Genomic DNA, 25,369 nt, shown 5'->3' on the forward strand with positions numbered 1-25,369 from the left:
CCATCATCAAAAACAACTGCGGAAAGCGAGAAACTGACACGCAGCGGTGGAGGAAGAAGAAGAACAGCCGTCCACACGCTGTCTCAAGGCGGAGTGCTGCAGACCAGGATCCGAGATGGTTCACTCTGACTTTGACGAGGACGAGATCAGCGAGGAAGGTACTGACCCGAGGCAGTTTCTCTACAGTAGGCACCAGCGAAAAGCGCAGAACTAATCAGTAGTACGGTAATCCGCTCGCCCAGCAGGCAATGTGCAGTCGTCCACACACCTGTCTAGAACACTCGAACGGCTAGTCCTCATGTCCATTTATGACAGTGACCACTTCCTGGCGGGCCCCATATTGCTTTTAAAGACATGATGAGTTTTAGACGCGATCAATGGCAATGTGCATGCTCAATAAGGTCTTGTTTCGAGCCGTAGGCCACTCGTATATGATGCAAGTGTACTCCCCGGTTCTCCGCACGAGCGTTACGACGTGCGGTCGAATGTGTGGATGACTGTACTATCGGCGTCGAAGGAACCGCGAACAATGCCTCTGTATACTTCAGCTCCGCCTCAAATGCATGACGCGGCAATGTTAACGGGTCCTTTCAGTGGCCCGGGGTTCTCTTTGCGTATCATTTAGCAGGCATGGACACTGCTCTTTCACAATCACACAAAGTTTAAACTACCCTTAGGTCTACAATGCGATAGCATTCGAGATCCCTCCCGCGCATGTACTCCCCTGTCGACGAGGTTATGCTCACATGCCCATATATCAGGATTTGGTCATTTTATACTTCAGATTAACAGGTCGCAGGGAGCCCTCACTCCTGCTGGAGTAGTGATGAGATTAAGTATGCGAGGATACGGCGGGTGCAGCGGGCAAATGACAGTGTTAAGTGTAGAGGCTTTTGCCTTTTAGTGGCGATGATGATGATGATGATGATGATGACGATTATGACTGCCCCAGCATGTGGTGGCTTCAAATACAGCCACCTGGTGTGCTTGTTAAAACAGGTTGCTCTTCCCGAGCGACCTCTCGCGGCCAATCAATAAATGCCACCTACAGCAGTGGGGAGTTCACAATCTGCTGGCCAGGTTGTGATGTCGTCCCAAGGTCACGTGAGGTAGTTGGCAGGTTGGTCAGCTACTTTTATTTAATATCCCGGGGGTTTTCCCGCGAACAGGACCTTTAATGCTTTTTCATTAAAACGAAAAGAATAGATTTACGGAGATTAAATACTTGCACCGTTGAAGTTCACTTCTATGTCGCCAATACCGCAATGCCGCTAGTTTTATTGCGCAAGGACTGTATTTACTGTTCAGCACCTATTATTTTTGCATTATTGTTCTGAGTTCGCAGGTGTCCTTTCCACTTTTTTTGACATTAACTACACATGGGACGCATGAGGAGATCCTTTATACTTAAGGCTCTCTGAGAAACTGTGCCACAGTAATGGCGTCAAAGGGATAGCGATATGTGTGTTATCTGCCCATAAACCTGCAATCGCTGCAAAGGTAGGCGCATTTCCGTCACGGACTGGAACTGTTTCTCCAAGTCTAACTATACCGCCATGAACTAGCGCTCGAGTTCCTGAATTGTGCTACGCTTCGCTGCTCCTTGTGAGTTGCAAGCTTTCGTTGGACTGCAGCTCCTCGCTTGTTCCAAGGACCTTCTATATTGACAGCTGCCCTGCAATTTTTCTGTATTTTTTGTAATACACCTCAATGCTCCTCGTAACAAAAGAACTGTAGCGCAACCAAGACGAACACAAGAATAGAGGCACACAGGACTAGCGCTAAACTTCATCTAACTTTATTCACCGGTAGCGCAGCAAATATAAGGAAAAAAAACCCCGATCACGTGCAGACACCAGATCACATACACCACTATCAACAGAACCGTTCAAGATATGCCATCTCCGATTTGTATAAATTCACGGACGTATCGCTAACACAATATACGCCTCTCTTCCTTATATGAAATGCCTCCAGTAATTTTCTTCTCTGGTGTCTGCACGTGATCGGGGTTTTTTTCCTTATATTTGCTGCGCTACCGGTGAATAAAGATAGATGAAGTTTAGCGCTAGTCCTGTGTGCCTCTATTCTTGTGTTCGTCTTGGTCGCGCTACAGTTCTTTTGTTACAGTATGTACCATCTAGCCCAACAAAAAGTTCTTCTAAGCTCCTCGTAAGTTTCTAGGTTTTAATACGCTGCAAACTGTTTGTGTTGTAAGTGCCGTTGACGTTATGAATTGCTCTATATTTTGCGTCATTTTGTTTGCTTTATAAATTGCCGTGTAAAGTGCCCTTCCTGCTTGGACTTAACCATTGCCAGCAGTGTGTCCCTAAATAAATAAATAAATAAATAAATAAATAAATAAATAAATAAATAAATAAATAAATAAATAAATAAATGTTGTTTGTAGGAAATGTGCAGATGAATAGGAAGTGAGAAAAGAAATGCTTTATGGGGACAAAGATAGGAGGTGGCTCTAAGTATGTGACAGGTGAAATGTTTACCGCTAATGCATGCGCATATAACAATTGGCCGATCTTGTTCTCTGCATGTTACAGCGACTGATGTATTTTAGTTGAGTGTAAACAATATTCCGTTTTTTTTTTGCGGCAAGCGGAGCACGAGATTTTTCAAAACGTTAATCGGGATTACTCGATGGTGCTACCATTTGCACCGCTGTTTTAGTCGCCGGGACAGTCCGCGACATGGCGACTGTCCTTCTGGCACTAATTAGTTAATTAGCTAATTAACACGAACAGGGCTAGAAGTAGCAGCAGCTGCGGATAGTCTTGGCTAATGTCGGAACTGGCTGGTGATTTTTACACTGGAGATGCTCTCCTACACCGCACCTAGGAATCCTGTAGTTTACGAGTCTGCGGGATACGTCAGCTGCATCCTCCGTTTACTTGGCGCAGAGCCGACGGACGATTTCCAGGAGAAGCTGATCGTCTTCGTGGCCCTGCTGACGTGCGTGTCGCTCGTCGGCGCCACCGTCATGGGCGTGGTGCAGATACTGAGGCTCAAGGCGCGGACATCGGGCCTCGAGGCGCTGCTGGATGGAGCCAACGGCACGACCAACGTCAGCGACTGGAGCAACATCGCAGGTATACGCTGCGTCTACTGTCAGGGACAGAAGTCTCCAGGAGGTCCGAAAAATGACCTACACGTACAAATGTCAAGATGTTAACCAGAGCTTAATTTTAGTGTCAGGACTAAGTCGACAGACTTTGCGGTCGAGATGCTTCGGCAAAGCGCAGTTGCAGCAATTTGTGAACGGTGTTGCCACTCGCACTTCACGTTTACGCAATATCCTGGCTCATCAGAGCTCTGTTTCCCGTAAAAATTACATATTTTGATGTCCCACTATGAAAAGCTGTCAATGTAGCTTTACTAATTAATGGGATAGCATTACAGTAGTCGTTGCATCAAAATCCAGCCGATATCCGCGGCGCTATCCGTAGATTGGTGAAGGGAGGACCCGTGGCCTTGTGGGGTATCGTAAACTGCCCTCATGGGCCACCCTGATTTGTAGAGTGAAGTCACGTGAACTTGTGACGTCATCACAACCAGCCCAACGCTTTCTCAGTACCCTAAATAGCGAATTGAAGTAATGTCGGCACCATCACAACATAGCAGATACCTACTAGTGCCGCTACCAGTCCGATAATAAAGGGAGATGGACCGACCATTGCAAAGAAACTGACGCAAACTCTGGCAGAAGTTGCAACACAAGCTGTGACCACTGTGAAGTTTAGTGCTACTGCATTGCACTCTTAATGTGACTGAACTGTCCCCATATTTTTGTCCGCATTTAGTGTCCCTTTAAGGACAGGAAATGCGTGGGAGGATGTAAGCGCTCTTGTATGAAGGACGGGGACTCTTCGACATATAATATTCGCTTTCAGCTTCGAAGCGGCGGCTGGTGGTATTCGCAGTTTCGTCGTATTTTTCTTACTTTTGTTGTTGGTTTTGGAGGCAAACGGTGTTCCCTTCGGGGCTGGGCACTAATGTTTGAATAGTCTCGTTTGAATAGTCTCTTGACGGAGCCTCACTCCCGCTCACAAACGTCCTGGTTCCCTTCTACCCGTTGTACCAAAACAACATGTCACAAGCTCTGCAGCTCGTTCCTTTTGCCATATTCGTTGTCTCCAACACATCTTTATTCGGCGCAAAATTAACCGCGACATGGTGCTTTCGAGCTTGATGTGTTTTGGAAAAAGCATTTCTGACGTGTCAAAACGGACGTTTCAACATCACCGGATATCCTGAGAATTAGGCCTTAGCGAATAAGCAAGTTTAAACTCTCAGAGTAAACCGAGCCGTAAGTGTGAGCCAGTAGATGACCTCATGTCTCCCCACCGCCGTCGTGGTGTCCGCAGACGCGTCTCCATGGCGACCGCTGCACTACGACCTGCTGCTGCACCCGAACCTGGAGAACCAGACGTACGAAGGTTACGTGCACGCCGTGTTCCGGATGCAGAAGAACGCCCGCAAGGTGAGCGCCAGCCTTTTGGAAACAGTCGTAATGTAACGAAAGGAAGCACGCCGACAGATCCCGATGGGACGACGGAGGGGCGAACATCTCGTGAGGTGCTTCAAGGCTTTGAGTGGGAATGAATGCCGTTTTATAAGATGCAGCTTGATGAAGTTTGTTAAAGAGTGCTTTATTGTGATTATGCCTCTACAGCCAGTCGGGAAAAAAAGACAGATTTCTCCAAGTGGCTTACCGACAACAATAAGAGGTAGCCCTCTCCGGTTCCTGCACAAAAATATCTGAAATGAATTTCTATAGTATACGGGCAACCGAAATAATTCCTTTATGGCAAGTGTGCGAAATAAAAAAAAACTCATGCCCAAAATAGGACAAAATATTCCTTTTGTTGTAAGCACATATTTTTCTGCAGTACTGCAGTATTTTTCTGTACTTCATCACTACAACCACGGATAGCGCAATACTAACGAAAATTCTTCTTTGACTACAAAAATTGGTATGTACTGCAACTTAATGAGCAAAAATACTACAGGACATCTGCCGTGTCGACAGAAAGCTTTCTTTTGTGTTTTTCGACTGGTGATCAAATACAGGTTTTCCTTCTTCATCATGACTGGGTAGCTGTGTCTATGCAATTTACTGTGACCCTAAACTTGCTTGTCTTCTCCTTGTTCGTCAAGCCTACGGAAAGGATGGCATGAAGCTGCGTAGCCTGCGATGAAAAGAGTGCACATTCTTTAGCATTCCTGTCTCTTCTTTTGTTCCAGATCGAACTGGACTCCAGCCGGACGCTTGAGATCGCAACGACAGTGCTTCGGTGGAAGTCCTTTCCTGTCCGGGTGACGCGCATCCTCCGGCAGGGCGACAAGCTCGTCGTGGAGACGACTCACCTTCTCAGGATAGGCCGCACGTAAGCCGTGTTATCTTTCCTTGTCAACACAGGAAGTTGTGTGGGAGACTTCCGGCTCTGCTTGATCAACCTCCACATAATTCTCGTAACCCGTCAGCACGATTACGAGACAAGAACTCTTTGAAAAGAGTATCGAGCCACCGGACTCCCGCCTTTCACGAAAACTTCCCTGTTGGATGCCCGTACAGAAATCGTTCAAGCCCATTGCGCAACAATGCCGGCAGTGTACGTTTCTGATATACGCGTGAACGCCCGTTTTCGGAGCAGGAGAGAAAACAACTTGATTTTTTGTGCGCTCATGCCTGTACTTCAAGGAAATTTGCGCTCTTATGAGGGCTGCATGGGTCAGCAACCAACATTTGCACCCTAATAGTGGAAATAAGGGACGCTAAAACGCAATTGCAATGTTTGCTCTATTTACACTGTGCCAACTAACTCTAATGGTGCCTTAAGATATTCACTTTTCATGAAGGACGTAAAATAAAATTTATCTATTGCTTTAGAAGGTGTTGGTCATCAAAAGAAAGAAGAGTGATATTTTGTAGGGAAAAAAAAGGACAGGGCGGCACAATAGTGTAACGACAGCCTGGAGGCGCAGGCAGGCAGGCGTAGTCATAGTTTGGGTCGGTGGTTGTTTAACACTGGAGTAGAATGCAGACGCTGCACAGAAAAGAGGCGCCAGGAAGGACGTTCAATGTTCAAGTGAGCGGAGTTTTATACACGAGCGAGCCTCAATGTGGGCCTGAAACAGCCATTTCAGAAAACAACCTGTTGTACTTTGAGTTACCTTTTGTAATCAAGTGATTCTTGTTTCGTTATTATTTGCATTTCTTTTTACTCATGTCAAGAGTAAGCGTTTCATTAGTAATGTGCGCTTAACTCTTCTGAACGTCTTGCCTGCCTTCCCTTCTTGTAAAGCTATGCAGCGCTTCCAATTTACTTCTTTGTCAAACAATCATGTGAAGAAAGAATTGATAAGCAAAGAATAAAATGGAAAACGCGTGGGGGAACTATGCGCCTGTTTTCTTTTTTGTTTTAGGCGGCTTATGTTGATTTCATAATTAACTTCTTTGGAACGCAGCTACAATCTGACGGTGCAGTTTCGTGGCCGATTCCACCAGCGACACGGCCTTGTCTTGAAGAGGGACGGTAACGATGTCGCATTGTTCATGCGACCCCGGTGAGTTCACCCACTTATGCTCCGTTTCATTCATCAGGTGCAACGCTGTGAAAGGTACGGAAGTAGTCCGAACGGGAAAATAAAGGGAGGCGTGTTACTCCGGGCTTGCTCTGTGCCCGAGTGGTCTATGACACGAGAAAGCGACAGCGAGTTGTCAGCAATAATAGTGCAATTAATCAAGATCATGACAAATGTGTCATGTGGTAAGCCCACAGGCAAAGTATTTACTAAGTTTCCGTCACTACAAATAACGCACTACTTTTTGGTCGTGGATGCAGGCAGTGGAAACAAGAGCGCTAGCATTGACAGCGTTGCACATGATGTTTGAAACGGAGTATAGTAACTTTGGCTCTTGTGAGCAAGTGTCGAAAAAATATTGTTACACGTATTCTAGTGTGCAGAAGGACATGCGTGGTGGTGAGTGATTAAAAAGACCAGCGTAATAGACTGGGACAAATGGGTAGAAGTAGACAGGACGAGCAAACCACCAACTAGCCCAGCTTTTTCTCTTTACTTGGTGATGAAAGTTTGATGGAAGATTTTTTACTTCAGCTTCGGTTTTTGCAATGCCTTTTCAACGGAATACTATCAGTGTTGATGTTAGCAGCCCGGGCAAGCCGGTTGTCTTCCGACCTTTGGCATTGTGTATATAATCGCAACAACAACAAAAAAAGACGTATATTTACTTTTGTATCAGGCTGAAAAGGTGCCGCTTGCTTTATTCATGTATCCCGCCCTTCTTCGACAATGCCTTTTGTCGGTGCAGATAAATGAATAGAGCATGGCTTCTAAAGCAAGAGCATTTGGACCTAAAATCCTTCATCACTCGTGAATAAGCGCTGTCTACGTGTTAATAAACTTTTTTTGCTTATCTGTGTTATTAGTAATGATAAGAATAATCCAGCAGGCTCCTAGTATGGCGCAGGCTCGAGTGATATCGTACTGAGAGCATAGTTGGCTTTAAATAGCCGCCCTTATATTTTATTGGTGCATAAACCGCTAAAAAATACCAATGAACTCATGCATCCAGAAGAAGGTGGCCAACTAAAAAGTTCACTTCTCAGTCATATCTAGGGTAAAAAATGAAAATTGGTTTTTGAGGAAAGGAAATGGCGCAGTAACTGTCTCCCATATCTCGGTGGACACCCGAACCGCGCCGTAAGGAAGGGATAAAGGAGGGAGTGAAAGATGAAAGGCAGAAAGAGATGCCGCAGTGGAGGTCTGCGGAATAATTTCGATCACTTGGGAATCTTTAACGTGTAATTGTTCAACTCCTGCTAACGAAGCATCTGCTTTTCTTCTCGCTTTGATCTGTACCTATATAACACAATAGGTCTCATATAAAACACCAGCTCTCACTGACGCGGTCCAGTGTTTTTGCTAAGACCACCCGACAGTGGCGACCACGTCAAAAAACACATTAGTAATTCTGAGCACAATAAAGGGTGAAATCATTGCTTATACAAGGCATTGAGATGACATGCACACGTTTACTGAAGAACGTCTCCATGAACTGCACAGCTATCGCAGAGTTCTAATGTCAACGCAGAGACCTCGAGGCCCACGTGAGCTTCCCGTGTTTCGGCGACCCAGGCTGGAAGACCACCTTCGACGTGCGCCTGCTCGTTAGCGAGCACATGCAAACCTCCTCCACGGCGCGCCTGCGGAACGTCTCCTCCCACAGCAACGGAACTGCTGTGCACACCTTCCACAGGTATACTCGAGGCGGACCCAGTCGCTATACCCTTGTTGACTGGCTGGTTGCTTCGGTAGATTCCTGGGGGCTTTTTTTGTGAGGATAATGTTTAGGATTCATTACTCTTCCTTTTTAATGGGAAAGCATACCTAATCCCATTTCGAGAAATCTCGGATGCGTGACGTGTTAGTGTGTGTACTCGCACTTGGTACAGGAAATTCCGGCGTTGGCAAGAAAAATATGGCGAGATCATCAAGCGGCCGTATGGCGGACACAGCAAGCCGAACACCGCCACTTCAGACGATCCTGTACATGTTGTTCTATATATAGGCTCCGCTGACCAACCCTCATGTGGTGCCTTACAATATTCATGCCAAAATTGTGACGCAACCGTTTGTCGTGCAGCGTTCCAGGTGGTGTGATACGATTTCTCGTTGCATGCTGGTGACATAAGCTAGTGAAGTGGGAATTCGAACAGGGATTCGAACCGACGATATATGCGACGATATATGGTATGCCTTCGTCTGGAAGCGGCTGTGTAAAGGGGAAGTCAGGATCCCTCAAGCTGTTTACACAACTTTTTCCCTGGCCTTCCTCGCAACACTTTGTTGGAAAATAAACTTCAACTTCAAAACTGTGGTGCAACTGTTCGTCGTAGAGCGTTCCGGTGGTGCCATAAACGAGTATGTGTATGTGAGTGATCGGGGGTGAATGCAGCCAGGGACTGCAATGCTTTTTCACTCCCACACGTAAGCAGTCTTAAGTGTGTGTGTGTGCCGAATTTTGTATTCTTTGAGAGGGCTCGCCTTTGGTACTGCATGCAGACGCTGACTAAGGGCGTGCGTACTGCATGGAATTTTCCAAAAAGAAAATAAATAGGAACACCTTATTGCCTAGTGTTACGGCAGTAATGGCGCTCATTAAAAACTGCTGACGTCTTTACACGAAGTGTTGTCACTTTCTGTTTGGTGATGTCACTTTGGTTCGCTTGCGTCACTTTCCCCTATCTAGTTAAAATTATCCGATTGGGTGAAGTGACATCCCTCTATGTAATGGACGAATTTCATCATCATTTACACATTTTTTCCCGATAAGTCTTCTTTTGTTTTGCTGTCGCGTTAAAAACATCTGCGGTAATGAGAAAAATCAGTATCAAGTTCGAAATAACTTTCCAATAATTGATTTTTTGGCGCAGCATCTGTCTCGTATATCGTTGGACACCTGAACCGCGCCGTAAGGGAAGGGATAAAGAAGGGAGTGAAAGAGGAAAGGAAGAAATAGGTGCCGTAGTGGAGGGCTCCGGAATAACATCGACCACCTGGGGATCTTTAACGTGCACTGACATCGCACAGCACACGGGCGCCTTAGCGTTTCGCCTCCATAAAAACACAGCCGCCGCGGTCGGGTTCGAACCCGGGAACTCCGGATCAGTAGTCGAGCGCCCTAACCGCTGAGCCACCGCGGCGGGTAAATAATTTCCCCAAAAATGCCATCTTGTGTAGAGCAGCAATTGGTACTATCAGCCTCAAATGAAATACAAACACCGGAGCGCGTGGCGAAAGGTGTATCTTACGCCATCTCCTTGTCGTCGTCAAAGATAGAGGAACTCGTCTGGTCTACGACAGTTTTGTTTGTTTTCTTTGCGTTCTGCGTCGTTCTTATGCGCCCGCTCGTGGGTTGAGCCGCGTCGCCGTCGGCGTAAACGAGTGCTAGGGGAGAGAAAGAGCGGAGGAGGGTGAGCATGCCCCCTAGAGACCGGTCACGCATAGATGGCGCTAGTGGTCCGCGCCGTCATAAATCATCACTGCATGTGTGGGGTAAATGGCTCGTTGGCGGGCGGTGCTGTGGTATGTGCTGCACGCGACAGATTGCCCACCTCAGTTGTTAGTCAGCACCGTGTCGTGCCTCTTTGCAGTATGCTGTCCCTCGTTGGCTGCTGTTTCAATTGCGACTGACAACGTTGTCTTGCTAGTATAAATCGTCTCCTTATGAACCATGCTCTGGTGCCGCAGACTGAACATATCTCCATCCATTTCTTAGTCCACAAAGCCACCTTAATTACAATAAAAGGCTGCAAGAGGAGTGTTACGTGCAGAAAAAGTGTCCATGAGAACAAAGATTGCTTTGTAACTCTACATATATTCCCGTATCTCATTCGTTACCACAATAGATCGCAAAATCAAAACACCTATACATCTGCGGTCAAATTTCGCATTAGGGAGTATCCTAATCTTTCTTAGGATTTTTTTTTCTCGCTTTGCCACTGGAGCGCCACATTCATACCTTCCAACAATCGCAACACCCGTAGCTCGGTTTCGCTGCTGGCAGCGGCTCTGGCCCGCGTGGGTGAAGCGAGCGCGCCTAGCTTGCTGACCTGCGGCACTTCGATTTTGCTTCCATCATCACTGCGTTATCATCAGCGACTAGTTCCGCGATGCCAAGAGTGAAAAAGACCGGTCATGTTGCGGTCGCTGGAAAGTACGAATGCGGCGCTCCAGTGGGAAAGTGAGAAAACTAACGTCGAAGGAAACAGAAGCAAAACTGTCGCAAACTGGATTAGTGTGCCTGTCCTTGATGCTGATGGCGTAAAACGGGCCTCTGGCTACGTGCTCCGCTGTTCGCATTTCATCTGACGCCGATAGTACAATGGGCAAAGCAATAGGGAGTAGATTTCGCCATTAAGCTGTCCCACAGAGGTGGTGAATCCGACCAACGAATGCTTTACTGTTGTAAAGAAGAATTGCAGGATTAGCTCGACTAGTTCCGCGGAGTGCCTTCCTGAGGAGGCACTGCCATGCGGACAGGAGCGATAGGGACGCCAGCCCTATCTATTGCAGGGTGTTGAGGCAGAACTATTCTTCTAATCTACAGAGTATCTTTAGGTACTTTGTGTGTTGAATCTTCGGTACTGTGTGGTGTTGAAGGACGGCGAACATATTCAATTTCTCTTCAGCTCATTGGGACAAATTAAATTCAACTATGAACTACAGATTGTAAAATACAAAGCGTGATATATGGTGCTAACACGCAGGGTTTAGCGTCTGGAAACAGCACAGAGGCTACGAGAAACAGCCTGGAGGAGGACTCCGGATTACTTAAGTGCACCTAGGAATATTAATCATGGTAGAACAATGCTGTGGCACACTGTCGTGAAACGAAACATCAAAAGGCTTATTGAGACACTTCTCACATCTGGGAGATCAATTCCTCAGTTAGGACTGATAATTGCACTGCGCCCTAATATTCGATGAATCTTGGGATAAGTGAATGTGCTTAATGCTTAATTTTCTCCTCGCGTGCGAATCGAAAAGCGTCAAAAATTCGGCTGGTATTCGAAACCTTTCAAATTCGCACAAGAACTGTCCATTATATAGCGCTTATTGCTTAACATTGGACTCTTCACATATCCAATGTTGCAGGACCGACCCTATGTCAGCGTACCTCCTGTCCGTCATCGTCACAAATTTCAGCATGGTTTCGAGCGAGAGACTCAACCTCTGGTCGCCCCTGTCGTGAGTAAACGCACCCCTGTCTTCACGTGGGAAAAGTATTCGCAGGGGAACCTAATTTCATTATGTGTTGGGAGATGCGACAGCATTAACACCTTTTGATGTCTTTCTTTACCGGATGTAACGTAACTTCCGGTCTGGCGACGTCACTTCCGTCCAGCCAATGTTAATGTCCCGGTTTGTTGACGCCAGTTCTCGCCAGCCAATCCGAAAGATTCAGTCTGGTAGAGTTGCCAAGCCATGCATCTCCTTGCAATTGTGACAGCACTGTGCACACTTTTGTTGTCTAGATTCTTTGCAGCGTGGAATTATAGTTTTTATCAATTTACAAAGCACGTCTTTACTTTGGGCTCTGCATTTAATCCAGCACAAAAGACTTATTAGAAGATTACGACACTAGGTAGTGCGAATTTCTGGCGCAGGTGCAAGTGCTTTCATTTCGCGATGTATTGAGCACCGCTGTCTCTGCAGCACCCTCAGCTATCACTCCTGTCACGAGCCGCGCCACCATCAGTGTGCCTCTCTCTGGCGCGTCTCTCAGCAGCAGCCGCAGACTGAACGTGCCACATACCTCCATTCCTGTCATACCTTTCTCGTTCCACAATAATCCTCCTCCTCTTTCCACGGTAACCTCCATCGGCCCTGACGTGTAGCAGCCTCCAGGAAGTTAGCGACTTTCTTCCACGGTTACGTCCTCAGTGTGGTTACCGTGGTAGACACATGTAACAACTCTGGTAACTACGACATTAACGGTAAACGCAATCTTGGAGGTGACATAGTGAACACTCACAGTATCTACAACGACAACATGGAAGCTCAGCCCGAGGAAAAAGCGCTTAACAGCTGTGCTGCCAAGGTCTCCAGAACGCTTGTTCGACAACCAAAGTGTCAGTTTCTATTGGTGTTCGCTTCCTATAGACCGCACTGGTGAACTTAGTGGTACGTGCGGGTTAACGTCCCATAACTGAACGTAGCTTCTGGCAAAGCTCCGGATTAATTTCGACGACTTTGGGATTTTTAACGGGCGCTTTTAAGGCAAAACACGTAGGCGATTTTGCATTTCGCATCCATCGAAACGCAGCCTCCAAGGTCGTCGCGATTCGCACCCGCATCCTGTGTCCCAGCAAGTCAACGCTATAGCGGCTGAGCGGGTAAGCTACCGTGGGGTGCCATACTCGTGAAAGTGAAAGTCGCACTCACGTGCTCATAAGCGGGAGTACCACGAGGTGATCCTTGAGAGACATCCAGCCTGTGGCAGAGATTGCATTTCGCTTGTACCGAGGACTTGTGCATCTTGGAGCCAATGTGCGAGTCTCGCTGGGTTCCCAGGTTCTCTCGCTCCCGGTCTACTGTGCTGACGACTGTCACGCGGGCGATGCGGATCGTAGAGGGACTGGTGGGCATCCGAGAGAACGCCTCTATCGTACTGGACCTGTTCGTGGTGCCTCGCCTGGTACACCTCGCCGCATCGGGCGCCGGCTTCATCGTGCTGCGCCAGGACGTCTTCGACAGCCAGCGCCCCTGGCAGAGCCGCAACTGGTTAATCACCGTCGTACACCACATGCTGGTGCAGTACTTCCTCTCGTACGCCACGCCTCGGTGAGTGGACTTCCCTGTAGGATTGAACCCCCCTTTTCGCTCAGAAATACGTTCTAGAGATCCCACGACAAACCTTCGCGAAGCTGGTTTTGTGTTGCAACTCGTAGCAACACTGCTACGTACACCGTTCCAGACAGGGGTAAGGCATATGGGTGTGGACACAGAGGCCGGCGCCGCAGTCAGATAGTGTCCCATATTTCCTTTGGGCGCCATGACTCTTCCCTCAGCGGCCTGCTTTCACACGTAATTTGAATCTATTACACGGGCAATCGGCGGCGCCTTGCTGACAAAGCGGTAAAGTTTTCCTCGCTTCGGGGGGCGGTGTCCTGGCCGAAGAGCTCGTTGCATATCACGAACGTTTATCGCACTGGTTTCTTGCGCAATATATGGTAAAGTTTGGCGGCACGGCTCCACGCGGGCGAGGCTGAATATTGAAACGCGTCGCCGCCCCCTTGCGTCCATCACTGCACGCCCGGTCTTTTTGCCACTTCGGAAAGAATTAAAAAATCTTCCCGCACACGTACGGCATAGTTGCGCTCAACGGTGGATGGCTAGTCAAACACCAAGAAACGAGCGCTTCGCGTTATCACCCAGTTTCTATGGCAGCGGGAGGGCTTATGTATGTTTTTGTTTCCGCCGTTGAAAATTCATCGCTTGGCTGATAGATGACGCTGTGATCGCAGGCCCGGTTAAAACTGCGTGATTGGCACCTTGTCTGGCAGGTGGTGTACGATGCTGTCCTCGCGTTTTGCCCTCACCTACATAACTTGCACAGTGACTCAAGATAACACTTTTGGTCCGTGCTAAGCGGCAGCTTCTTCGTCCGCACTGTAGCCCTCGCCTGAGCGCCAGTGTAAGGACCACGTATAAAGTGTACACCGCATTTAAGGATGCGTAGGCAGGAGGAACGGTTAAATCAACAGACTGCAAAAGTAAGAACCCAGTCGGAAGATAGAACAGAAAATTAATTCTGGCGTCTGAAGAGATCTTTTGCAGTGGTTTTGGCCATGAACTTGTAGCAACAGAAAAGTTTCTAGTATTATGCTGTCCCTAGTCGTAGTGACGGAGCTACAGAATAATGGCGCAGAAATGTTCCACATAAATGCTAATTTTTGCAGAAAATTTTTCCTTGCGACAAAGACGAGAAAACAATTTGTTGCATTTTGGGCGCGATTCTGTCGTTTGTTTCGACTAAGAATGAGCCTAAATAGAATGTAATATCTTCTAAAGGGAATATACAAAAGTGTATTTCTACGGCATTTCGAACAAGGGTTGGTGCTGCGTGCCGACTAACTTTTTTTTTTGTTCTACTGCCTTGTCCTTACCTATGTGTGATGCAAACTGAATTCACTGCCTATTCCGCGCAGCACCATTCGGGATATATGGATAGCCGAGTCGCTGGCGTACGTCTACCAGAGGAAGGTCTTGTCTCGCATGGGTCTGGGCTCAACAATCAACCGGCTGCGCTTGCTGGACCGGCGCAAGGCGATGGAAGCCGACGACAACAGGCGGGACGGCGGCGCGCTGAGGGCCCGGCTCCTCTTCTCCATGCTCAGCGACCTCTGCCCCGAAACGTGCGTTGAAGGGCCTTGCTCGCTCTTTGACGCAAGGAAAAAATAGAGCTAAGAGATTTTCCAAGCGAAGGCCAGTCGAGAAATACGAAACAGCTGGTCCCAAGATACAAGAGAAATTTCTGGCGTTCTGTCGCTACGACAGATTTTTCTGTAGTATTGTGAAGTTGTCTGTCGTTGCGCCAAAACTGGCTCTGTCGTTACAACAGGAGACTGTTCAATGCTACAGAAAATCATGTTGTTACGGCAAGAATTTCTGTTGTCAGGTACCAAAAATACTACAGCAATATCTGTTGTGAAAAAAAAAAGTTTTTTGTTGTGTTTTTTGATAGGGAGGGCCGCGGTTCTTTGAGAACACTCGTTGCCGCCTTTTTTTTTTACAGTGTCAGCTGCTATGGCTGGCCGTTGTCTGCTTTTCTTGAATGTTCTCGCCGCCCTGTTCTAGTTGAATCTCATGGATCGTAAAAAAGTGAATCCTCTAAATAAAATTCGCCTGAAAAAAAATACATGTCAAGTAAAAAATGTTGTTCTGGTTATTCCTTGGCTGTCGTTCTTCCTCACGTTGCAGCTGCTCCGAATCGGGTGTTGCGAACACGTCGTCTAAGGGCAGCTGTTCCTTGCAGCTCCCTTCTACCTGCAATGTAGCAGACTTAAATTCACAGCTCGCCCAGCAACTTATTTTAAGCAATGTACCGGGAGGGGGAAATAAACCAGCTTCTTTTTTTTTGAAATGTACGGAAGCTGCTAGGTAGCTAGGAGCATTAAGCGACATACTTTAATTAGTAATAGCAGGCACGGAACATGAATTGTAGACAGCGGTGGTGGTCTAGTGGTTGAGCATCCGCCTCGCATGTGGGAGGTGCGGGGCTTGATCCCAAGCGCCGCCGGGTACCCACCGGTGACTCAATGGGTACAAGCTTCCCCTGACCTGGTGCTCTTAACGGTGAAATGCTTGGGAAGTGGGTCTTTGACCCCACCTTGAGCCAATGAAAATACCTTGTGCCATGAAGCTGTTGAATCTGATCAGCCCTACGACTCTCTTTTGAAGGGAGGTATTTTCACAAACGTGACTGTTTCACTGGCTTGACTGAGGAGGCCTGACCTTAAAGGATTTCACGGTACTCTAATGCACATATCCTTACCTTTCCTGGGCGCAGTATCCAGACTGGCATTCACCGGTACCTCACCACAAATGAGTACGGAGTGGCCGACGACCGGGCTTTTTGGAGAAGCTTGCACCCCTCAGGCTTCCTGTCTCGGAACATGGAGACGTGGGCCAACTACGGGGGCTACCCCGTGCTCAGCGCGCTTCGGGTGTCCGACGACCGCGGACCAGCTCTCGTTCTCAAGCAGGCCAGTGTACACACTTGCGCCAGAGACTGAACACCTGTTGGTCGGTTGTTTTTACAATGACAGCAGTATGAGGCGCTTACTTCTAGGTAAACGACGTCGGTCTCTGGCGTCCGGTTTGTATGTAGAAACGTAAAAATTCAAGCGTTCACCTCCACTCCGAAGAGAGGGTTGTCAACGTGGGTCTAAGCCATAAGAGACACATGAACCGAGACTTGGGCGTAGTTTAAATGGGCCACCTGTGGTCTGGAAATCCTTATGGGCCCACTTGCGGTGTGAAGACGAGGATACGGCGTTTGTCGCTGTCACATCTTTGCTCTAGGGAGTTTTGGGAATCATCGGGAGCCCAAGAGAACTGTAGGGGCTTGAATCAACAGTGCGCCAAGTTGGCCGCAAACACTAGTGCAAGCTGAACACTTGGATTCCACGATGCATGCTTTGCCTGCCGGCGTGTTTTGTTTGACGGTGTACGGCCGAGGTAAGAAGGACGTTTATGGGGTGCAGTGACGTCGGTTGTTTGTGGCCGTTGTAGGCCGACCCCGAAAACTCCGATAACAACCAGGAGTCCGATGAGACTCTGTCAATGAACGAAAGTAGTGTTCTGAAGATTATGTGCAGGAAACATTCATTGTAGTGTCATCCGTTGCAAATTGCCGTACATTAGTAATAGCAACTGGAGAATAAGCGAAAGCTGAGAAAATCAACTTTAAAGTTTATCCCCTCCTCCTCCTTGTTTATCGCCTCGAATCAACAAAAGCTCGGATCTCCTGATTACTCATCGCCATGGTGTCGCTCAAATGATTTACCTCCACCGTCGGAAACCCGCGGAATTGGCGATGCGTGGAGACCATCAGAATTGAGATTTACTCAGAATTTCTGACGACCAGACATTTAAAAAATCGCTTTTTTATTTTATTGATATTTCGCTATAATATTTCATCACGGGAGAGACGAAGACCTGATAGTTCTAAAAAAAATTAACCGAGGAGCAATTTAAACTCTGCCTTTATGAGTATGACGCGAGAGCGTAATAGGGAATGGCAGAGGCTGGCTGTCTGGGTATGTGGGAGACCACGTGACGTACATATACAGCCACACTCTAACCAAGCTGTGCGAATATGCCTGGCGGCCCATGGGTACTGTGTCTGACTAGCAACTAATGGTCAGGGGTTCGGTTCCCAACTAATCATCCCAATTTTGTTTACTCTTTCACTCCCTCCTTTATCCCTTCCCTTACGGCGCGGTTCAGGTGTCCAACGATACATGAGACAGATACTGCGCCATTTCCTTTCCCCCCAAAACTAATTATTATTATTATTAATATATTTACTTTCTATACTTACATGTTCTTATGACGGTTGTGTCATAGTGTGACCTTGGTTGTAGTCGCCAGTTTTTTCACGTTTTAATCATTTTTGAAGTCTGCCGCTCCACATGTGACGTAGGCAGCTTTTATACCCCTCCGGATTTTTAGCTCGCAACGGACGCCGCCGGATTTTCGCGAGAACGGGTCTCTTAAACCTATCGCTTTGAAAGGATATTAAGAAATGGAAAGTTTTGCCAAATTTTCCTACTGAAAGGTTCCACAGGAGCCACTAATATGGAAACATGGGAATACGGACTCAATATGATACTGAAATATCTGGAGAGCCATGTCTTCTCTGTGTTTTCTATAAAGTGTCAATAAACATTCTTCATACTTTCTAGATTTTTATGTAGCTTGCATGACGTCATATAAAGTCGGAAAGCTTCCTTATACGCTATTGATATATTCTATACGATTTCATATATGCTGTATTTGTATACATTACCTATGGTACTGAAAAACATATGGAGAGCCGTGTCTTCTCGGTTTTCTATAAGGTGTCAATAATTTGTAGCAAGCTAGCAACATAGCAAAGTGGGCGAGTCGGCATTGCATCTTATATAAACGAAACAACAAAGCTAAAACGAAAACCCAGCGCGTGTTCGTGTGTCTTTTTCTGGTCCTTCGTTTTAGTTGCGCTGATTGGTTCCTATAAGATGCAATGCCAACTCGCCCACTTTACTATGTGTCAATAATATTTCCTCATGTTTTCTAGATTCCTATGAAGTGTGCGTGACGTCATATGAAGTTCGTTATCTTTCTTATGCACTATTTATATATTCTATTTGATTCCATATGCCCCAAATAGACTCCATGCGATCCCCATGAGAAAGACATACAATTATGGAATTCGTCACATGGAAAGTCTCAGCAGGGCTTGCTTTTTTATCTGCCGCTTCTCGGCCGTTCAGTAGGAAAACTTCTTTGTCCCCAGGGCTGGCACTGCTTCATCGATCCCGAGTGCAACGAGACGCTCGTGTGGACGGTGCCATTTACGGTGACCGTGGAAGGACGTTTCCGCTTTCCTCAAAATGGCGCCCGGTTTTTGAGGGGAACCATACAGCGTTACAAGTGAGTGCTGCTTCACGTTTCCACCTGCAGCCTCCCGCAGTGTTGTTGGATTAGACAAGAGTGAAAGTAAAAAAAAAGTCTATTAACAAGATAAAAAGAATGCGGGGTCCTTTAGGGGATGGTTTCAATCATGATATCCGCACTTGACCAGTGGGCGCTTTACGCGAATGATCGACATTTTCCAGACATCTTCGAGGTGCTTGAGTCAGCCATAATGAAACGCCATTTTTCTTTTTCGTCGAAATGTAACATTTCTCCGCACAAATAGTGAACTGATGCAATAAGAAAGTTAATTTATTATATCTCCAGGGCAAAATACTATCCAATGATTTTTTTGGGGGGTGTGCGAAATTTTGTACTAGGTGTCACAACTGATGAAATGCGAAAGCCTTTAATGGCTCATACTCGCGGTGTCCGTCCGTCCGTGCGTCCGTGGCACTTTTCAACTCGACAAGAAAAAAAATCTTTGTGCACGATGGGATTCGAGCCACCATCCTTACGTTCCCAGCTGAGCTTCCTAAAGACTACGCTTCTTCCTGCCAAAGCATATGTATTTCTCCGTGTCTAGGACGCTGAAGAGTGCTTGCAGAAAGGTTTCGAATTAGATGGATGCCTCCCGAATGCCTTCCCGTGTCTCTAGCATTTAAGATTCAAAACAATTGTGTACTTAATTAACATCTTAACCACACATCAGTGACACAAGCAGCAACACCGCGCTAAAGGCTTCCGCCTCACCGCACTTTAGGTCAACAAAGTGCCCCCCCCCCCCCCATGAATTTTTATTTACTACGATCGCTGTATTTCATATTTCATAAACGACCAGCTAATTAAGATATAAAGGACGCGAAGTTCACCTGAAACAAAGAAATCACTGCTAGGTGCTGCCCACTCTCAAAAAATGCTGCGTATACGTGGCGGGTCAAAGGGTTGTAGTTAGTGTTAGGTTACGCAGAAGTAAAGAAGGAAGTTATCTTGATCGGCCAGTCCTTGTGCGCGGTACTTTCGCCAAAATCTTTGAACCCATTCTGTTAACAGGATGCTAAAAAAGAACGAAGACAGCTGTCAGGATGGCAACTTACAATCGGACTAATGGGCAACCTACGACCTCACCACGAACCCAGCCTCTGACGAATTGTCGTGTAAAATTCTGGAAGCATTCGCCTTTCGCGGTAGAGAGTGCTAAATAAGCATAATTTGATCGAAGATAATTACACTAAGTCCATAAAGTTCTGCAGCTCCCTGCATTTTTAGCTCTGTAAAAACTAAAAAATGAACATTGACTGATTGATTGATTTTACTTGTTGGTAGAGAGGCCTCGGTGGGCCTATGTTATGGCCTCCGAGGTCGACTGACTTCATTGCATACTTTTTACATGAGGTCATATCAAAAACAGCCTCTGTATGCAATTGCTCATACAGTGCATACAGCTGAGTTATCTGGATGCATTGAACGCAGTGAAACACGTTGCCTTCGCTGACAGACGAGGACAAAAGACGAGCTCGATCTCAATAACCAGATATTAACAAAGTTTGCGATGTACAGCTCGTTTTTTTCTCCTTCCCTGTCAACACTGCCGCCATGTCTCACTTTAAATGAACCAGAAAACGTCGCGCACCTCAAGAACAGAGGCACCACAGCAGTGTTAGTGTTAAGAGCATGTAGGGAGTAGAGAGACGCAATGTAGAAAAGAAAGAACCAAAGAACGTGTTGCGGTAGACTGCACGCGCATCGAGCACTGCTATAACTCGCACAGCGGGGGCAAGGAGCCAATGGTGCAGCAAATCCTCCGACGTTCGCGTTTTGCAGGCTGCCTCCAGCCCTTACATCGTCGTGGCTGCTGCTGAACACGGGCACCGTCTCCTACTTCCGCGTCCAGTACGACACGGAAAACATTGCGCTGCTGACGAGTCAGCTGCTGCACAACAATTCCGTCCTGTCGGAGACCGCCAGGGCGCTCTTCCTGGACGACATGGTGGCGCTGGCAGTCCGCAGGATGGTGTCCATCGACGCCCTGGTCGGATTCCTCACCTACCTGCCAGTACGCCGCTTCACATACATGCACTTCCTGTCTTAAAGGGGCCATGCAACTATAGTTACTGAGGTTAGGAAAAGCGCACGAGTGATCGGTATTCCATCGTTCATCGCCGCCCCGCAAAATTGTTTAAGCGAGCTGCATCAACACCGAAGATATCACCGTATATGAATGATGCTTCTTTTCTCTCCCCTAAAGCCATATTAAAACATCATATAAAAATAATATTCCCGGGGAGCTATAGTGTCGCACAAATGTAGTCTAGCATTGGAATCGAACCTCTTGACAAAAGGCGGAAGGAAAACCGGCTGAATCCGATGCATGCAATTTGTAATAACTCAACTCGTATCGACAAATTTAAATATATCTAGTCCCCCCGCCCTCCCTACCCCTCAAGCAGCAGGAATCAAGGCTTCAAAATCGGAGAAATTAGATGTCGCAAAAAATACACGAAATTTCCTCGCAAAAACGATATCTTAATGGAGCACTTTACCAGAAGAGGTTGTCACAGCTAGCGGTGTCCACTTCGCTCAACTTCTCCATAATTTGTAATTATTTGAATATTCCTTGCACTGTGTTGTTCTTGTGGATTGTATAACAGGTTCTAAAATTGCGAATGTCTCATTTATATACTGACGGGCTGCTTCTTTGTGTTGTTTTCATTATTTGTGCCCCCTCTCCTGCTGTAATGCTTCGGCGTTGCAGGATATGCTATAAATAAATAAATAAATAAATAAATAAATAAATAAATAAATAAATAAATAAATAAATAAATAAATAAATAAATAAATAAATAAATAAATAAATAAATAAATAAATAAATAAACGCCGACAAGCCAGAAAAGCGAAAGAAAACAAGTCGGGACTGCAACACACCGCGGTCCATCCAGTACAAGTCACTTAAACACACCCAGTGAGAAGGCTCGCCCAGATTCCCCAACTTACGTCATCGGGGTAAGGGCGGCTAAGAACCCGAGGCAAGGTGTCACCCTAATCGGTTGCGAGAAGAAATTAAAAAAAAATGTTTGTACTCAACACGGTTGACGCATAGCTATTAAGCGTGACTCGAATGCTCACAAAATGCACCGCTTCCTTGCGGGTCAAGTCATCGCTGTTCCGATGCATGTATTTCTGTTGTTCATCTTTCTTAGCTTATAAGAGCTCCATTTTCAGTACAGTTAGCCCTGGTGTCATTAGAACACCGCAATGTATCGAAACACGCAAACTTAATTTCGGTCTGAGTGTCTCTTTAACGAATTAGGACGCTATGTAATAACAACATCGTAGAAAACTAGAAAGAAAACAGTTGAGATGGGAGCATCAAAACAAAGATTCCATATAAGGAAGACTAATACAGTTGCACCTCGATTTAACTGAACCCGATTTTAGGACGTTATTGATGTAACGAACAAATTATGAACCCCTGGAAAGTACCCACACGGTTAAATGCTCTAATGAACACGAAATAAGGAAACAAACGACAATTAGATCCGATTTAACGAAGTTTTTACGAGAAGAAATGGGTAAATAAAGAGGTGATTTCTTATTTCGCCCATGATGTCTCGCAGTCTGTTGGCACCAGCATTACAATCTAGGAGCCCAAGTCAAGGTCCTCTTTTTGTTTGGAGAGGGCTTTAAACTCCACCGCTGCGCAGAACAACGGATTCAGCAGCCGGTAATGCTTTTCACCTTTGGTTTCGAATACGTTTGCCAGATGGCGCTTTCATCACATTTCATACCCTGTGGAAAACACGGATGCTCACGAAATCGGCAGTGGGAACATACAGAATCTTTAAGCAGGAAATTGCCAAAGAAAATATGATAATTGTAGGGGAAGCTTTTTGTTGTTTGAGGCCAGGACTGGAGTTTTGCGGACTAAGACGTATAGAGTCAGGTACCACGAGATAGACACCATTACCTGAGCCACGAGCCCATCCTTGGTACAGCGGATTTCGAACATTTGAAATTCCCATGGAGTATACTTTACTGCGCATCAAGACAATGTGAGGTTTCTATGACGGTGCTGCGCTGTAGGATTCCTCGCCTTAATATAAATTTATGCCGTTGGAGGTTCACGCCGTCGAATCTATGTGCATCATGCGAGGACGTTGAATGAATAGATCATTTCATCCTCTACTGCCGGCGGTTCGCACGGCAGAGAATTCAGTTTTTGGTAAATCCTCTCACTCAATTAAGACTGCCGTTTACTCTTCCCGTTCTCTCATTCGGTGCAACCTTCAAAGGACGTGTCATTTGGCAGGTGTGTCGGCTACTCCACAAGTATATCATTGAAACCGGGAGATTTTTGTGTTAACTTCTCGATACCTTTTATTCTCTCTCAAAATTATTTTTTTTCTCATCAATTCTCAAAATTTAGTAATTCTACTCGCACCGCTTTGTCTCCTTGATTTCCGATCCGATTTTCTTATGCTCAATCAAAATTAATGATTTCCTTTTCACTCACAATAATCTTAATTGATAAGCCGTTTGAGATAAACTTGGATTAGACCTTCCCTGTTTGGATCTGCACCAAACCCTGGCCAATCCCCCACCGTGGGTATGTGCCATCATCTTTCGGGCAACATCAACAACAACAACGTGCGGAGAGGAGGTGGAATCGGCTGAACACTTGATACTTTACTGTAAAGGGCTTCACCCTACAGTGGAAAGACGCGGGGCTGATTTATCCAAAGCATTGGCGTTCAAGGACAGTGAAGGGAAAGTAGATTTTTAGCGGGTAGAAGTAACCAAGCGAAGGTTATCTGATTGGTGGATAAAATCAAGACAAGAGTAAAATTTGACAAGTCATGGCTAGGTGGCTTGAACCACGACCCAATTTAAATGGTTCAGCCGTATCCACCCATCCATCCATACGCGCAGGCGCGTGCTATCGGCAAACAGGACGCTGCGATAGCTTTTATGTGCCGCTACATTACGATGTTAGCTTCCATAGGACGAAAAAAATGTTTTCCTTGATTTTACGAATTTCTCGATTTAACGAACATGGTTGCTCTTCACTTCATTTAATCGAGTATTGACCATGTTGCATTACACTGCCATTTCTATTGTGCGAAGAGATCTGAGGGAGTTAATAGGTGCTGCGTGTACTTTGTCGCGAGAAGCTAATATTTTCTCCTTCTTGTCCTGATGGCACCGTTTTCTGTTAGCGTTTTGGGCTCACGCTGATGATAGACACGACCGCGTGCGTGGCGAGCCGTCAGGGTTGCTGAAAATGTGGTGCAGCTGTCAGTGCTGCTTTTTTTTTAGAGGAAATTTTCACTTCCATATTGCAGTCGAGCTACCCCTTCTTCTTTCGTTAGCGAGAACTGTAAATAATTCTATAAACAGTGAGATTGTGAGCGCATTTTTCGACATTCTTATGTTGCAGAACATAGCTAGATGGCAGCACCAAGCCTCTTGGAGGCCGCAGCTGCTTCAAACTGTACACGCGGTTTTGCACTCGAGATGATTAGCTTATGACATATTACTTGGTTTTCACAGAGCTTGTGGATAATAAATGCTGCGGACGCCAGACTTTCTCCAGGAACTGTTAGGCATTCATACTCAGAGAGAAATACAAAAAGGGAGGTAGAATAAAAGAAAGGCAGTGAATGTAACCAGGCAGTGCGCGGTTGGTTAACCCCGCACACGGGGGAAGAAGATAAAGTGGCGAAAGAGAAATAGAAAAGGACAGTTCTGGTCGTTCTCTTGTGGTCCTCAGGCCTTCAGGAAGAGTTAGGTGGCCACAAAATGTTCATGCTCAAAATATTTGAGCAGCGCCTTAAAGGCTTTACTAGCATGAGCAAGTTGAGGCCAACCAAAATCTCGGAATCTTGAGTCTGTGCCCTGGAACAAGAAGAAGCACACGCATTGTTCCAACTCCTGTGTGCTTCGCTTCGGCGCAGAAGGAACAGAGTTGCGCGGTGTGGCACCTGTACTCGCTGGTGTCCCGCAAGGCCCTGGAGCAGTTCTCGGGGCGCACCGAGTACAAGCCCTTCTACCAGCGCAACCAGGAAGTGTGCATGCTGCTCCAGATGTCGACGACCAGCGACGCCTGCGTGCGAGCCATGCGCCGGAGGACGTGTTGCACATTCAGGATGTTCTGCGTGGCCCCTTCGACTACGCTGCCAACGCTGGATTTTAACTACACTGTCACGTCACCGGAACCGTTTGGCCGCCGGATTTATTTTCCACATTGACCTAAATGCCTGGCTCAGCGCTGAACACAAAGAACCCGAATGGAGATGTTTCACGCTGGTGGTTGTACAAGTGTCGGTACCAGAGCCAAATTTTATGGATTGCTTAATTAGCGGTGTGTATGCTCACTTTGTTGAGAAAAGGTGTATCCTGTGGTGATATGTAGTCGATGATATTTGTGAAAAGAGAAAGGGATCGAGAAAGGAACGATGTACGTGAACCAGGCCACGGGCGCTTTTCGCGACAAGGAGTTCGAGTTCCTTTTTCTGGACATCGCGAAAGAACACATAGGTACTATGGAAGTTTCTTTTGCTCTTTTTGCTTGTGCTGCTCTGGCCACTTTATATAGTTGGCGCGTACCGCCGATTTAAATTGAGCGTTTGCCTGTGTACTGAA

The 25,369-nt window shown here is 46.5% G+C and overlaps 1 protein-coding gene across 1 annotated transcript; it reads left to right on the forward strand.

The window, feature by feature from the left end:
* Positions 1-115: 115 nt before the first annotated feature.
* Positions 116-25,369, forward strand: LOC144103741 (thyrotropin-releasing hormone-degrading ectoenzyme-like). Its single transcript, XM_077636396.1, has 13 exons — positions 116-158; positions 2,916-3,104; positions 4,380-4,495; positions 5,260-5,402; positions 6,484-6,582; positions 8,132-8,296; positions 11,698-11,790; positions 13,117-13,386; positions 14,754-14,960; positions 16,115-16,310; positions 18,482-18,744; positions 20,551-20,782; positions 24,682-25,369. The coding sequence occupies exons 1-13, from the start codon at positions 116-118 to the stop codon at positions 24,973-24,975; spliced, it is 2,310 nt and encodes a 769-aa protein (XP_077492522.1). The 3' UTR covers positions 24,976-25,369.

This window comes from Amblyomma americanum, chromosome 9, assembly GCF_052857255.1.
Source record: "Amblyomma americanum isolate KBUSLIRL-KWMA chromosome 9, ASM5285725v1, whole genome shotgun sequence".
In the NCBI taxonomy this organism is placed as follows: domain Eukaryota; kingdom Metazoa; phylum Arthropoda; class Arachnida; order Ixodida; family Ixodidae; genus Amblyomma; species Amblyomma americanum.